Source organism: Drosophila suzukii (assembly GCF_043229965.1).
Source record: "Drosophila suzukii chromosome 2 unlocalized genomic scaffold, CBGP_Dsuzu_IsoJpt1.0 scf_2c, whole genome shotgun sequence".
NCBI lineage: Eukaryota > Metazoa > Arthropoda > Insecta > Diptera > Drosophilidae > Drosophila > Drosophila suzukii.
Genome location: NW_027255896.1, coordinates 2,381,277 through 2,395,235, shown reverse-complemented (window position 1 = coordinate 2,395,235; position 13,959 = coordinate 2,381,277). Strand labels below are relative to the sequence as shown.

The window sequence follows — 13,959 nt, the reverse complement described above, 5'->3', positions numbered from 1 at the left end:
GCGAATCCACTGGTTTTATTTAAAACATTGCTTAGCCGTCATCTATGTAAATTGTGCGTTTATTTCAAGAGCTTTTTCTATTCAACAATGTTACCAACTCGCTCGTTTCAGATCTTCCCTATTACATTGGTATCTAGAGTTAGTATTTTATGGTAATCTAGTAGTTTTTTAATCTAGTATTTTGTTGTATGATCGTTGCTTGCCGACTTGTAGGGGGTAATTTATTAGCGATTATCAGCTGTGCTACGCCCCTGCTCGCAGCTTTCGATAGTCGGCATCGCAACGACCAAACAAAACAAACAGTGAGATGACCAAACATCGCCCGCGTTGAAGCGCTGTAGGCCTTCAATTAATGGGAAGAGGTGCCAGATGATGTACTGAGCGTTTGTACACGCCTTGCTTGGTTTTTACTAGAGCAACGCGCACCTTGCCATCCGATCCGTGCGTTACTTCGGTGACTCTGCCGAGCAGCCACTTCTGGGGCGGTAAATTGTCCTCTTTGATGACGACGATGGTACCTGGTAGAAGGTTGGCCGATTCCTTTGTCCACTTAACTCTTTGCTGCAGCCCAGCTATGTAGTCACGGGACCAGTCTCGCCAAAACCGTCGCTTGATGGCTGATATAAGCTGCCAGCGTTGTAGATGAGTTAGGTCGTCGTCCGGATGAGGAGGTGCCGATCCTGGGGGTAGAGCAGCGAGCGTGGTGCCTACCAGAAAGTGGGCTGGAGTAATAGACTCTCCGTCGTTAGGGTTGCTGCTGTCAGCTACTAGCGGACGCGAGTTAAGCACTGCTTCCACTTCAACCAGGATCGTCTGGACTTCGTCCTCCTTCAGCAAGGCGTTTCCGACGGCCCTCAAAAAGAGGTGTTTGGCGGACTTGACGGCGGCCTCCCATAGGCCCCCGAAATGAGGCGACCGGGGCGGAATGAAGACAAACTCAACCTGGTGATGGACGCCGTACGTTTCCAGTGTGCTGCGGACATCGGAGGCCATCTCCTGAAGCAGCCGTGAGGAACCAACAAAATTGGTTGCATTGTCGCAGTAGAGTCGATCGAGCGGGCCGCGCCGCCCAACAAATCTGCTGAGACAGAGGATAAATGAGTTAGAAGTGAGATCCTTCAATAGTTCTAGGTGAACCGCTTTCGTTGAAAAACATATGAATACTGCGACATACATTTTTAACGCTGCCTTGCCCCGCACTCCTAGCGACACTCGGATTGGACCGAAGAGATCGACTCCGCTTATTCTAAAGGGTCGACTGATTCTGACACGGTCAAGAGGCAGATTTCCCATTATTTGCGACATTAACCGTGGCTTATACCGGAAGCAGTGCGTGCATCGGCGCACAACAGCACTGCACTCGCGTCGTGCATTGATCAACCAAATTGTCTGCCGAAGCAGACCGACTAGGGCTCGTGGTCCTGCATGGCAATTAGCATAGTGCAGGTGCTCGATGTACAATTTGACAAAACGATTCCCTTTGGGCATTAATATTGGGAATTTGGCACTGGGTTCTAGATCCGCGTGCGCTAGTCGACCGCCCACCCGCACCAATGTTAAAGTACGGGTTCCGAAAGTTTCGTTGCTGATAAATGGGCTAAGTTTTTGGTAAGAACTGGGTAATGGCAAATTTTTCTTTAATTTATTGAATTCGTCTGCAAACGATTCACGCTGAACAGCCTGCGCGATATAAGAGAACGAAAAACTAAGCTCGGTGGCTGATAGGACGTGGTCGTTCCACAATTTCCAGGCCCTGCCGTAAACAAAACGAAAGATAAATGTTGTAATTCTCACAACCTTCACATAGGAAGAAGAATTTTCAACTAATTGTAGTAGCGGATGATTTGAGACGACAGCAACCGTATGGGCGATTACTGGCGGTTTCATTTCGAGTTGGCTTTCGAGGGGCGTGTCAGCCAAGTGCTGATTAACTGGCCAATGAGTCGAGTCCATGGACAAAAACGAAGGGCCTTCAAACCATAGCGTCGTATCGAGATCTTTGACCGTAGTCCCTCGAGAGGGTAGGTCCGCTGGATTGAAGTTAGTCGGGACGTGTCGCCAGACTGCAGTTGGAGCCAGTTCGTGAATAGCCGAAACCCTATTTGCGACGAATGTTTTAAGTTTTGACAGATGAGTGCGCAACCAGAAGAGAACAACTTCAGAATCCGACCACATAGTAACCTGCTCGACGCGGTAAAGATTAAGCGTTTGCACATCACTCCATAACTTCGCTAAGAAGTGAGCCGCACAGAGTTCTAGTCGTGGAATACTAAGTCTATTGATCGGTGCTACCCTAGATTTGGCTGTTAGCAACCTAACTTTTATTCCCTCTGAGGTCACTGACCTTACGTACAGACAACAACCGTAAGCATCTGTTGACGCGTCCGCAAATCCGTGGATTTGATAAGTGCCGCCAAACTGAGTTCCGACATGCCGAGGGATGTTTAACGTTTCTAAATCTGTAAAGCAAGATGACACCGTCTTCCAACGATGCAGTACGTCGGCGGGTATTTCGTCGTCCCATCCAATTTGTAGCGACCAGAGGTTTTGAATAAATATCTTTGCAAGGGTAACGATAGGGCAAATGAGTCCTAACGGATCGAACAGCCGTGCTGCAAATGAAAGCATGGATCGCTATGTGGGTGGGTCTTCAAGCTGTAGATTCTGGGCGTTGAATTTGAACGCATCCTGTTTTGGACTCCAAGTGAGACCCAAAGTTTTCGTATCGGCGTCTTCTCCAATAAGGACTTCTGGCTCGGCGACCTGTCGTTCGTTGGGGGTACAATTCGACGCCCACTTAGCCAAGACGAACCCTGCGGAATCTAAAATCTCTGTGATTTCCCCTCGCAATTTCCTTAACTCACGAATGGAATCGGCCCCTGTTAACAAGTCATCGACGTAAAAATCATTTGCTAGAGCCTGTGAAGCTAAGGGAAGAGATTCGGAGTAGATCTCGCTAAGCTGCTTCAAACACCGTATTGCAAGGAAAGGAGCACTTGCCGTACCATACGTAACGGTGTTAAGCCGATAAATTTGTAGAGGGTCTTGAGGGGTCTCACGCCATACAATTAACTGGAACTTTCTATGGGTCTCATCTAATACCACTTGTCTGTACATTTTAGTAATGTCTGCCGACATAGCAAATTTATGGAACCGGAATTTAAGCAGCGTGGCATACAGGCAAGGCTGAATTGTTGGCCCTACCAAGAGAATTTCATTCAATGAAATTTGGGAAGTGGTTTTGCATGACGCGTCGAATACGACTCTTAATTTAGTTGAAGAGCTTTCAGGTCGGAGAACGCACTGATGCGGTATAAAATAATGAGGCTCGTTGGGTATCCTATTATCTGTAGCCTCCATGTGACCGAGAGCTAAGTATTCCTTCATAAACTGGATATACAACGAATGATTTGTTGGGTTCCCTTTCATACGCCGTTCTAAGGACAAAAACCGTCGTCGTGCAGTTTCATACGAGGAACCGAGACACGAAGGACTCGATTTGAAAGGCAGGCTAACTACAAATTTTCCTGTAGAGTCACGCGAGACGGTGCTAGCAAACGATTTTTCCCTCAACACTTGATCAGGGGTATAGAGCTGCGATTTTGTTAAATCGGGTATTCTTTCAATTTCCCAGAACTTCCTTAGCGTGTGATCCAAATTGTTGTCCTCAGTAGCTACTAGAGTGGAGTATGAGATACATCGTGCGGGCGGATTTTCTTTATAGGTCCCTGACGCTACCCAGCCAAAGACAGTATTTTGTAGAGTTGGACCTGAGTGCTTGTACCGTATTTGTCCTTCCCTAAGCAAGTCGAAAAACAACTCAGCGCCGATCAGCATGTCGACGCGTTTGGGCTTGTTAAAGTAAGGGTCTGCTAAGGAGATATCATTACGAATCCAATCGGAAGATATTGCGGTTGCTTCTGGACGATACCCTGAGATTGACGGTAAAATTATGCATTCAACTGCCGCTTCGAAGGAGTTTAATCGCGACCCAATTGTCGTCTGGACTGCGAAGCTAGCTGAACACGCGGAATTCCCAATGCCTGAGAATTTAGCCTCATGCCGGTATCGTTTTAATTGCAGATTATTTACTAATTCCTCCGTTATAAAATTAACCTGTGACCCTGAGTCTAGCAAAATCCTAGCGCACAGCTTGGCTCCTGACTGACTTTGAACCTCGACAAGGGCCGTTGCAAGTAAGACGTGATCTACCTTTTGCGGCATAGGCTGACTAACCGAGGCACTTAGTGACTGTTGGGCTACCTGATTGTCAATAGGCGATGACAATTGATTGCTCGACGGTACTTGGGAGGTTGAGGTATACCGATGCAGAAGTGTGTGATGAGCCTTCGTACAAATTCGACAACGAGATGACTGGCATGTTGCGACACTATGTCCTCTGCGTAGACAATTGATGCAAAGTGGTGCATTCTTTGCGAACTTGAACCGAGCTTCTACCGAGATATTAGCGTAAGATGTACTACTCTGGATGAAATGGCTGTCTGACTTGCAGAAGCAACATTTAGACTTAAGTTCTTCGACAGGTCGGGAAACTGCTAATGCCGCTTTGCTATATCTGGGCTTGTTCCCTAGCTGTCCCTGTTTGGGAGCTTTTCTGCCTGTCGTGGATTCCTCAGCCGCTAAGTGTTGGTATCGTTTATTAAGCGCCTCTGAGCAATCTTTCCATAACGGAATAGAATCGTAACTAAGTTGCTCTTCCCATCGCGACCGCGTTTTGGGATCTACTCTAGACATGACGATGTGAATTATCATTGCGTTGGCGAGAGTTTTCTCGTTGCCGAGCGAGAGAAGAGATTCATATATAGCAGTTACAGTGTCGATAAGGGATCGCAACGCCGAGGCGGATGGCGCTTGCATTGTTGGGATTTCAAACAATCCAGAAATACTTTTAAAGTATATTAGGCACGGATTATCATAAACCCTGACCAAGGCCGCATGGGCCTTTGCGTAGTTTGCTTCTGTGATCTGGTAAGCCTTTACTGTTCCTAAGGCTTCCTTCTCTAAACAGGATAACAGATGATTAAACTTTTCAACATTTGATAGAGATTCGTCATCGTGAACTAAGCTGTTAAATAAACCTATAAAATTTTTGAACTCGGCATAGTTGCCGTCGAATTTTGGGAGTTTCATTTGTGGTAGTATTCTGCTGTGACTTGCTGAAGAGTTTAAACTACTGTTATTTGCGAAGGTAGAATGATTTCTTTCTCCTTCGGGCCGGTTACAATTTGACATTAATAATGCCTTTGCGGATACACATAATTCTTCTAACTCCTCTCTACATTCTAATTCGTTATTAATTGCCTCTAATTGTTGTTGCAACTCGAACGCCTTTTCGATGTATCCATTTAAAATACCTAAACGACATTCCATTTCGCACGCATTAGGGGGAGTTACTTGACCACGAACTGTGGCCTCAATTCTAATTATATGATTCTTATTCCGCTCAAGCTGTTCCAGCAATTCGTTTGTGTCGTCCTCCGCTGAGGGAGTTCTGCCAAAACGTTTCCGACTTCCACCCATTGTGACTAGCAACTTCCCGTTTTTAGATTGTTTCAAACAAGCAAATGCCAATGCAATGCTGCTGGTAGCGATCGAATGTCTGCACTGTCCCACCGTACTAAATCCTCAGCCAGGCTATGCGCGATTGGAGCAAGGAAGGCGAAAAGACCGACACAACCAAAGAGCGCGCGAAGATTGGGGCCAGGCAGATTAAGCAAGACCGAATGTGTGTGTGTGTATATGTTGGGTTTTTTTTTTTTTTTTTTTTTTTTGTATTCCATTTTTTCTTAGCTTTATTACTACAACTAATAAATATACATTTAGAAGATAAATGGGCGTAAACTGCAGATGTTGTGCGGTACGGCTGCAAAGCAATGCTTCGCACAACCGCGGCAGCTTACGTGTCCAGGCCTCTCCTCTCTCTCTCAGCTATCCTGAGTTTTCGCATTACAGACGCAGCGAATTGGGTCGTCGCGTCCCACTCCGTTTGGCCTCTTAGCATGGTTGGCACTAGCGTGCTGGGGCTAGTGCTGACACCGGTCGCTATTTCCAGGGCGGTCCTGTCCTCTACGAACCGCACGCACTCGAACAGGACGTGGCGTGCGTTCTCCTCGATTCCAGAGCCGCAGGATGGGCATCCGTCACTCGTGTCGTGACCGTACTTCTTCAGGTACGACCGGAAGCATCCGTGCCCACTCAAGATCTGGGTCTGGTAGAAGTCCACCTGCCCGTGCCTCCTTTCCAGCCACGGACTCAAGACGGGAATCAGATCGTGGGTCCAGCGTCCAGAGGTTGCGGAATCCCACCTCTCCTGCCACCGAGAGATGGATCTCTCTCTCGCGGGCCGTCTTGCCTCGCGCCTAGTTTGGTCGTCCGTGGTCGTGACCGTTTCCTCCACTTCTACCGCCTCTCTTACCAGTTCTTGCACCGGAACTAGACCAGCTATGACTAGCGCAGCTTCCTCAGAGATTGTCCGGAAGGCACACGATATCCTTGTTGCACATAGTCTGTGCGTGCGAGCCACGCCACTCATATACGAGGGCGTCGTGGCGGCTTTAGCCCATACCGGGGCGGCATAAAGTACTTGGGACGTGACGACGCTCGCTATGAGTTTCCTCCGTTCCTGCTTTGGGCCCCTTGTGTTCAGGAGAATCCGCGCGAGCGATCTGGCGGTCGCAGCGGCCTTCTTATTGGCGTACTCTAGGTGCTCTTTGTAGGACAGCCTGGTGTCTATCATGACGCCTAGGTATTTTATGGCTCTTTGCGAGACAATGTCAACCCCTCCGACCGTCAGCTTGGCCGTCTCGACGAGTTGCCGGCTGCTTATAAGGACGGCCTCTGTTTTATGTGCCGCGAGTTGGAGCCCGGCGAGTGAGAGCCATGATTCCACCTTCCTCACCGCAGTGTTTGCCATGTCCTCCACTTCGGCTATCGTCTTGGCCACGATCGTGATGGCGACGTCGTCCGCGAAGCCAGTCACGTGGACGTTTGCAGGCATGGGAAGCCTCAGCACTCCGTCGTACATAGTGTTCCACAACAGGGGGCCCAGGACCGATCCTTGTGGAACCCCAGCAGTTACGCAGTACTCTTTCGGGCCGTCGCTCGTATCGAAAAGCAGCACCCTTTCGCCGAGGTAGCTGTCGACTATCCTGGTGAGGTACTCCGGAATCCGTAGCCGCCTTAGTGCCTGCAAGATCCTCGTCCAGTTCGCCGTGTTGAACGCGTTTTTGATGTCGAGCGTGACCAGAAGGCAGTACTTCTTTGTGCCGCCTTTCCAACGCTTCCCGCGTATGGCTTCCGCAGCTGTCCCGGTGACCATTCGGATCGCGTCCAGCGTTGACTTTCCTTTCCGGAAACCAAACTGGGCGGTGGATAGGCCACCAGCCGCGTCTACGGCCAGGTTTAGCTGTTTCGAGATGAGCTTCTCGAACACTTTGCCAACAGTGTCAAGCAGACAAATTGGCCTGTAGGAGGAAGCTTCACCAGGCGGCTTCACAGGTTTGTTGAGTAGAAGCAGCTTCTGTACTTTCCATCTCCGGGGAAATGTTCCCTCGCGCAGGCAGGCGTTGTAGAGGTCCGCGAAAGTGCCCGGCCGAAGCCCAAGCGCCAGCTTCATTGCTCTGTTGGGCACTGCGTCGGGACCTGGGGCTTTGTTGTTCTGCAGGCTGCGTCCTGCTTCAGCAACCTCGGCCTCCGTGACTTCCTCGATCTCCCACGTAGGCGCCGTTTCGTGCTGTATGCTTTCCTTGGCGCTACCCGAAGGAAACAGTGTGCGAACAATATCGCTAAGTGTTTCAGGGTCCGTTGGAGAGCGGCTGCCTGCGCTTACTCGCTTTACCACGAGTCTGTAGGCCCCACCCCACGGATCCTGTTCGGCTGCGTCGCACAGCTTCAGGAAACATTCCCGTTTGCTGTCCAGGATGGCGTGCTTCAGGGTCCTCCTGGCTTGCTTGAAGGCGACGTGTGCGGCCTCGGCCCTGTCGGTCCTTCTTGACCGTTGAAGAGCCCTTCTGGCTCTGAGGCAGATCCTTCTGAGGGTCGCTATCTCCGAGTTCCACCAAGGTACCGGCTCGTGGTCTCTACTGTATGGTTTGCGCATCAGCATCCCTGTCCTGCACGCATCCTCCAAGCTGGCTGCTATCGCGTCCGCGTTGGTGTTCGCGTCTGCTTCAGTGGAGCAGTGCATGTCGGCGAGGCACCTGCTCATCGCCTCGGCGTTTAGCGTCTCCTGGCGGTAGCCCTTGACTGCTCTGTTACGGGTTTCTGGTCCTGGCCGTGTGCCCACTGTGCATAGGATTGCCTCGTGGTCGCTGGCCGTGAAGAAGTCGCCGATTCTCCAGTGAGAGCGCCGGGCTAACGCGGAGCTCACAAATATGAGGTCTATGATAGACCCAGCTCCAGCCCGATTGAACGTCTCCTGGGTCCCTTCGTTTAGCAGCGTGACGTCTAGCGTTGCAAAGGCATTGAGTAGGGTGTGCCCCCTTATGTTGCTGCTGGGGCATCCCCATTCTTCGGTCCACGCGTTGAAGTCGCCTGCGATGATAGCGGGGTAACGGCCCCTTGCGTCAAAGGCGATCGTGTCCAAGGCATGGCTAAAGTCCGTCGTGGAGAGGCTAGGTGCTAGATAGCAGCTGTATACCCACATTTCGCCTATACGAGCTCGGACGAAACCCGAGCCCTTGTGCACGTCCAGAAAGGATTTACCGTTTCTTCTGCACAGCCATATCGCGGCCTTGCCCGATGTGTCCGTTATCCAGTCGCCGTCGTCTTTGACTTTGTAGGGTTCACTGATGACAGCCAGGTCCGCCTTACATTCCCTCGCTGACTGCAGGAGTAAGTCCTGCGCAGCCCGGCAGTGATTCAGGTTTATCTGGATCACTTCCATTCGCGGGGTTTGGCTACGGCTCTTTTTGCGGCGTGAGGACACCGCCTGCTTCCTGCTTGGTGGTTCCTCGACTTCGGTCCTCCTTCGGTGCATAAAAAGCATACGCTCTCGTTGGGACACTGAGCGATTTTGTGCCCCGTCTTGCCGCACTTAATGCAGCACCCACTTCTGTCCACTTTGCTATGACACTTTATAGCAATGTGGCCAATCTCTAGGCACTTGTAGCACCTGAGCTGGGAGTCTCTCTCCTTCACCTTGCAGATAGACCATCCTAACTTGATTTTACCCTTGCAGAGAACCGCTTCTGCGTCTCTGCTGGGCAGTCCAACCACTGCCGTCTGGGTGTCTCTGTGTGATGGACGTAGACTCCTCAATTTGACCGATTCGGCGTTCACGGCGAATTGGTCCACCAGAGCTTTGGTGACATCTACGGCCTCAACTAGCGGGTCAAGGTCGCTAATCACCACCGTCCTTGTCCTTGCGCTTTCGGATAGCGCTCGAACCGCAGTCGCTTCTCCTAGGACAGCCTCAAGGCTCTCTTTTATTTCCTCCGTGTTGGTGTCCTCGCTTCTGTTGAGCTCCAGAAGAAGGTTCCCGTTCGCTGTGCGCCGGACCTTGTTTACACGGGTGCTGAGGCTTTGTAGCTTGCCGTCGTCCCTACGGGTTACCATCGCTAAGACTTCGCTGTAGGTCTTGCCATTTGCCTCCACTACAAGGGCGTTCGGGCGGTGAGGCTTTCGCGCCCGCTTTTTTGGAGCAGCCTTTCTCCAGGCGGTGGTCGCGTCCTTTCCATCGTCCTTTCCAGCGCTGCCTCCCGCGGCTGTTTTTCCTCTGGGGTCCCGTTTTTTGGCATGCTCCTCATGTGGGTTTCTCTTCTTTTTCTGCTGGGATCCCGCTGGCGCTCTTCGCGCAGACGATTGCGCTGGTGAAGTCGGGGGCTCTCCTCCGTTTAAAACCGTGCCGGGTTGGCTAAGCCTTCGCCACGGGTCTGTTTGCGCCGCGCTGGTGACCATGGGGCCTTGTGTCGCGTTTCGCCAGAACTCCGTTTGAGCGGCGTTGTCCTTTTGAAGACAAACCGGAGTCTGTTGCTCCTTGCTCTCGCTGTTTCGGAGAGGGCCTTTGCATTTGTTGCACTCCGTGGGCTCTTTTTGCTGGTGGGAGTCTCCAACTTGGTTGAAGGAGATCACTGCACCTTCTTGGAGGGACTTCATCCTCGAGAACATCGCTTTCATGGTCACATTGATGTGACGCACCTGCATTACGCTCGTGAGGTGGAGGGACTTCGTCGAGAAGCGCTCCAATCTCCGCGAGCTGTTCTGGTCCAGTGAGCTCCTGGTCCGCTTTGGGCCTCTTGGCAGAGGCAGTTCTTTGCCCACCGGTTGGGCTGCCTGGGTCTCTTTGGCTCTTGGCCGCGTCCTGCAGCTTATCATCTTCCCGCGTGGACGGCTGGCCCGCGGGCTTTTCCAGGACTGGTGACCTAAGAAGCTTCGAGCTGATCTTGAACGCTCCGGCTGCTTCCGTACCTTTGTTTTCAATCCTCCTGCTTAAACTTGGTGCATTCACTGTCGAGACGGCCAAGTTCGCCACCGTCTCGTCAGGTTTGTTGTTGGGCATGGGATTTAGGGCCTCCAGAATCCGTGCCCTGGCCGTGGGGGTTCCCACGGGTGGATTTCCACTTGTGTGGTTGCCACCTGGAGTAGTTTCGTTTTTTGTCGACATTCCTTTCATTTGTTGCATTTTATACCTGCTGCCAGGTGACGTGACTGCCGGCCAATATGGCACAGACGCAGACCACGCAGCCGCCCAGTATGGGTCAGACGCTACGTGGGTTTTTTGCGATAAGTTCGGTGTGCGCGGATCGAGGTTTCCACCGGTGGCCGCGGATTTCCCCACGACTTTCCGATGGAGGTTATACCGCCTCTACTCGGTCGCCAGAGCCCCGTTTCACGGTGTACCGCGTTAGCGGGGGGGTTGGCAGTCGGTCTGCTCCTTGACCTTTGGCACCAGGAAGACCTCTGCCGTGCAGACGTGGTGACACTCGTTCGGTCCCGGACTCCTTGCCAAGGAGTTCGATCAGCAGCCCTTAGATGTATGCTACTGCTGAGCGCCGATCGACAAGTGCAACCCGTAGCGGGTAGCAGTCGTCAGCTAGCAGCAACGCTCAAATGTAGGCAGTACATTCCTGCGCTGGGTGCCGCACCAACACGACATCTACATGTAGGGTCTCGGTCTATCATGGCAGGGAGCTTTTGCCAGCTTGCCCTACGATCAGCTGGATCTGCTGACGTTGTGCAACACTGCTCAGGCCAGCTGAGCGTAATGCGGCACAAAGCGTGGGAAGCTGGAGAGAAGGTGCAACAACAATATTTACCCGCCATCTAGAATCACTCAAGAGAGTGCTACTTGGTGCCGCTTGGTTCCCGAGGAATCTCGATGTCAGCCTAGATGCCTTCTGGAGTTCACGGTGGGTTTGCCTTCATGTGCGGAGACAGGTGAGTCACTAAGCCGCCCACTGGAAGCCGCGAGCTGCCGCGCCGCTGCATGTGGACGCTGCTGGCCGACTTTTTCAGCGGAGCGCTGGATCCCACACCTTCACTCACTGAACACACTTCTTCTTCTTCCGTGTATATGTTGGGTGGGCCTTTGTGTGTGTATGTGACTGAAAGCCAAGTGAATTATGATATGTGTTTGTGCAAGTGATGGAAATAAAGTTTGCATATATTTACGTAGGCCACTTTACCATATACAATACGGATCGCTGTACTTCTCGGTGTTTCCGACGAGGTTAGGTTGAAGCCCGCTGATGCTCTCCTGCTCTCCCCTCTACGATGATGTATGGGGCTCACCCTTCTCCGGGTGCTCCAGCGACGAAAGACGACGTTCTATTGCACCTCTCTATGGGTGCCGACGAGAATGTGGCGAGGAGATGGACGCAGCCGATGTGCGCTCCCTCTACGCCGAGATGTACGTGGGTACTGCGCTCCGGCTGTGCGGACGCTCCAACAACGAAAGATGAAATTAAAGTTGCACGGGCGCGTAAATGCGTCTCCAACTTGGACCATGCACCCAATGTGCGATGCCAATGCACTTGTTGCGTAACGCGAATTGGCCGCGTGCACTTGTTATATAACTCTTGGTGATTTGCCAACTTATAACAATACGCAAATCCGAAGTTTAGAAGACGGCCAAGAACCAGTGAGTCCACCCGGGGGCGCCAATGTTTGCTCAGGAAGCAGGAGTAAATATGCAACTTCGCGAATCCACTGGTTTTATTTAAAACATTGCTTAGCCGTCATCTATGTAAATTGTGCGTTTATTTCAAGAGCTTTTTCTATTCAACAATGTTACCAACTCGCTCGTTTCAGATCTTCCCTATTACATTGGTATCTAGAGTTAGTATTTTATGGTAATCTAGTAGTTTTTTAATCTAGTATTTTGTTGTATGATCGTTGCTTGCCGACTTGTAGGGGGTAATTTATTAGCGATTATCAGCTGTGCTACGCCCCTGCTCGCAGCTTTCGATAGTCGGCATCGCAACGACCATAGAAAACAAAACAAACAGTGAGATGACCAAACAGTTGGGGTGTAATTCGGGTATCCTTAGGGTATCGTTGGGCTATCCCTAGGGTGTCCTTCGGGTGTCCTTTGTGCACACTTAAGGTATTGTTGGGGTATCCTTGTTGAAGTGATGTGCTTTTGCTACTGTTGTTGTCGACCTTGTCCGTGTCCTTCCCGTCTGGCCTAACCACGGATGACTCTGGCAAATGGCCGACGCTGAATCCTGTTGTCTTGCGGGTGGATCCCTATACGTTACCCGTATCCTTGTGCCGTTTTGTAAGTGTCCCTTCCGCCTGGCGTTATCGCGGATGACTCTGGCAACTGCCCGACGCTGAATCCTGTTGCCTTGCGGGTGGATCCCTATATGTTATTCGTGTCCTTGTGATGTTTTCTAAGTGTCCCTTCCGCCTGGCGTAATCGCGGATGACTCTGGCAACTGCCCGACGCTGAATCCTGCTGTCTTGCGGTTCGATCCCTACACGTTGCCCGTATCCTTGTGACCTATATTTATGGTTGATCTTTCTGCGTGGCGTTTGGATGACTCTCGCTTCGGCCTGACGCATAATCCTTTGGCCTCGCAGTCTGGATTAACGAGAAATCCTTATCCATGTCCTTGTGCTATCCTGATTGTCCTTTCCGTGTGGCGTATGGATGACTCTCGCTTCGGCCTGACTCCAAATCCTGTCGCCTCGTACCTGTCGTTAGACATCAGACGTTTCTGCTGTCTGCTCATTTTGTTGTTGCTTGAGCTCGCCAACGTGAACTGTCCTTTCGTTCTTCGACTGCGTGTGGCGAATTTCACAGATCACTGGAGAGACGAAATCTACAACCTGGTAAGGGCCATCGTACCTCGGGGCTACTTTTGCAGCGAATCCTTCAGACGCTTTGGATAGGTGATGTTCCTTGGCCCACACTATGTCGCCCACCGCTGGTGACCATTGCCTCCTTCTCAGATTGTAGTGTCTGGCTTGGTCCGCACGATCTCGAATACCTCTCTCAGTTTGTTTCCTCAGGGGTCTCCGTAGCTCGTCCAGTGCCTATGGTTTCCTTATCATATAGGCTGCTGGGTAGACGTGGTTCCCTGCCCTGGGTAAGAAACGCCGGTGTATGGCCGGTGGATTCCGATGTGCTCGTCCTCACTGCTAGCATAATGTCCGGCCACTTCTCGTCCCAGTTTCTCTGGTTCTGCCCTGCGAACTGCTCAATCATGGTCTTGACCGTTGTATTAATTATATCCAATTTATTGATGTGTGTTATTATCCTCAGAATAAAGTAAAAGATTTGGATATAGTGGCAAACGGCCAAGCTTGTTCTTTATTGATTGATGGTCATAATTCGAGTGACTTACAGCTAGCTATTTGCGGCTGCGCTGCCTGCAAACATTGGCAGCGGCCGTCACGTATATATAAAAGTATATGCTCACAAATGTATTTGGCTGATAGCCGCGAGAGCGCGAGAGAAGTTGTATATGCATTCATTGTATGTGTCTGTACTCA

The 13,959-nt window shown here is 51.1% G+C and overlaps 1 protein-coding gene across 1 annotated transcript; it reads right to left on the bottom strand.

The window, feature by feature from the left end:
• Positions 1 to 345: 345 nt before the first annotated feature.
• On the bottom strand, positions 346 to 12,476 carry LOC139354115 (uncharacterized). The gene is made up of 2 exons (XM_070998380.1): positions 11,646 to 12,476; positions 346 to 1,078 (listed from the first exon to the last, which is right to left on the bottom strand). Exon 2 carries the CDS (start codon positions 991 to 993, stop codon positions 346 to 348), a length of 648 nt encoding a protein of 215 aa, XP_070854481.1. The 5' UTR covers positions 994 to 1,078; positions 11,646 to 12,476.
• Positions 12,477 to 13,959: the final 1,483 nt, after the last annotated feature.

Coding starts and splice junctions, on each gene's coding strand:
- LOC139354115 (XM_070998380.1), bottom strand. CDS start 993: ATGGCCTCCGATGTCCGCAGCACACTGGAAACGTACGGCGTCCATCAC.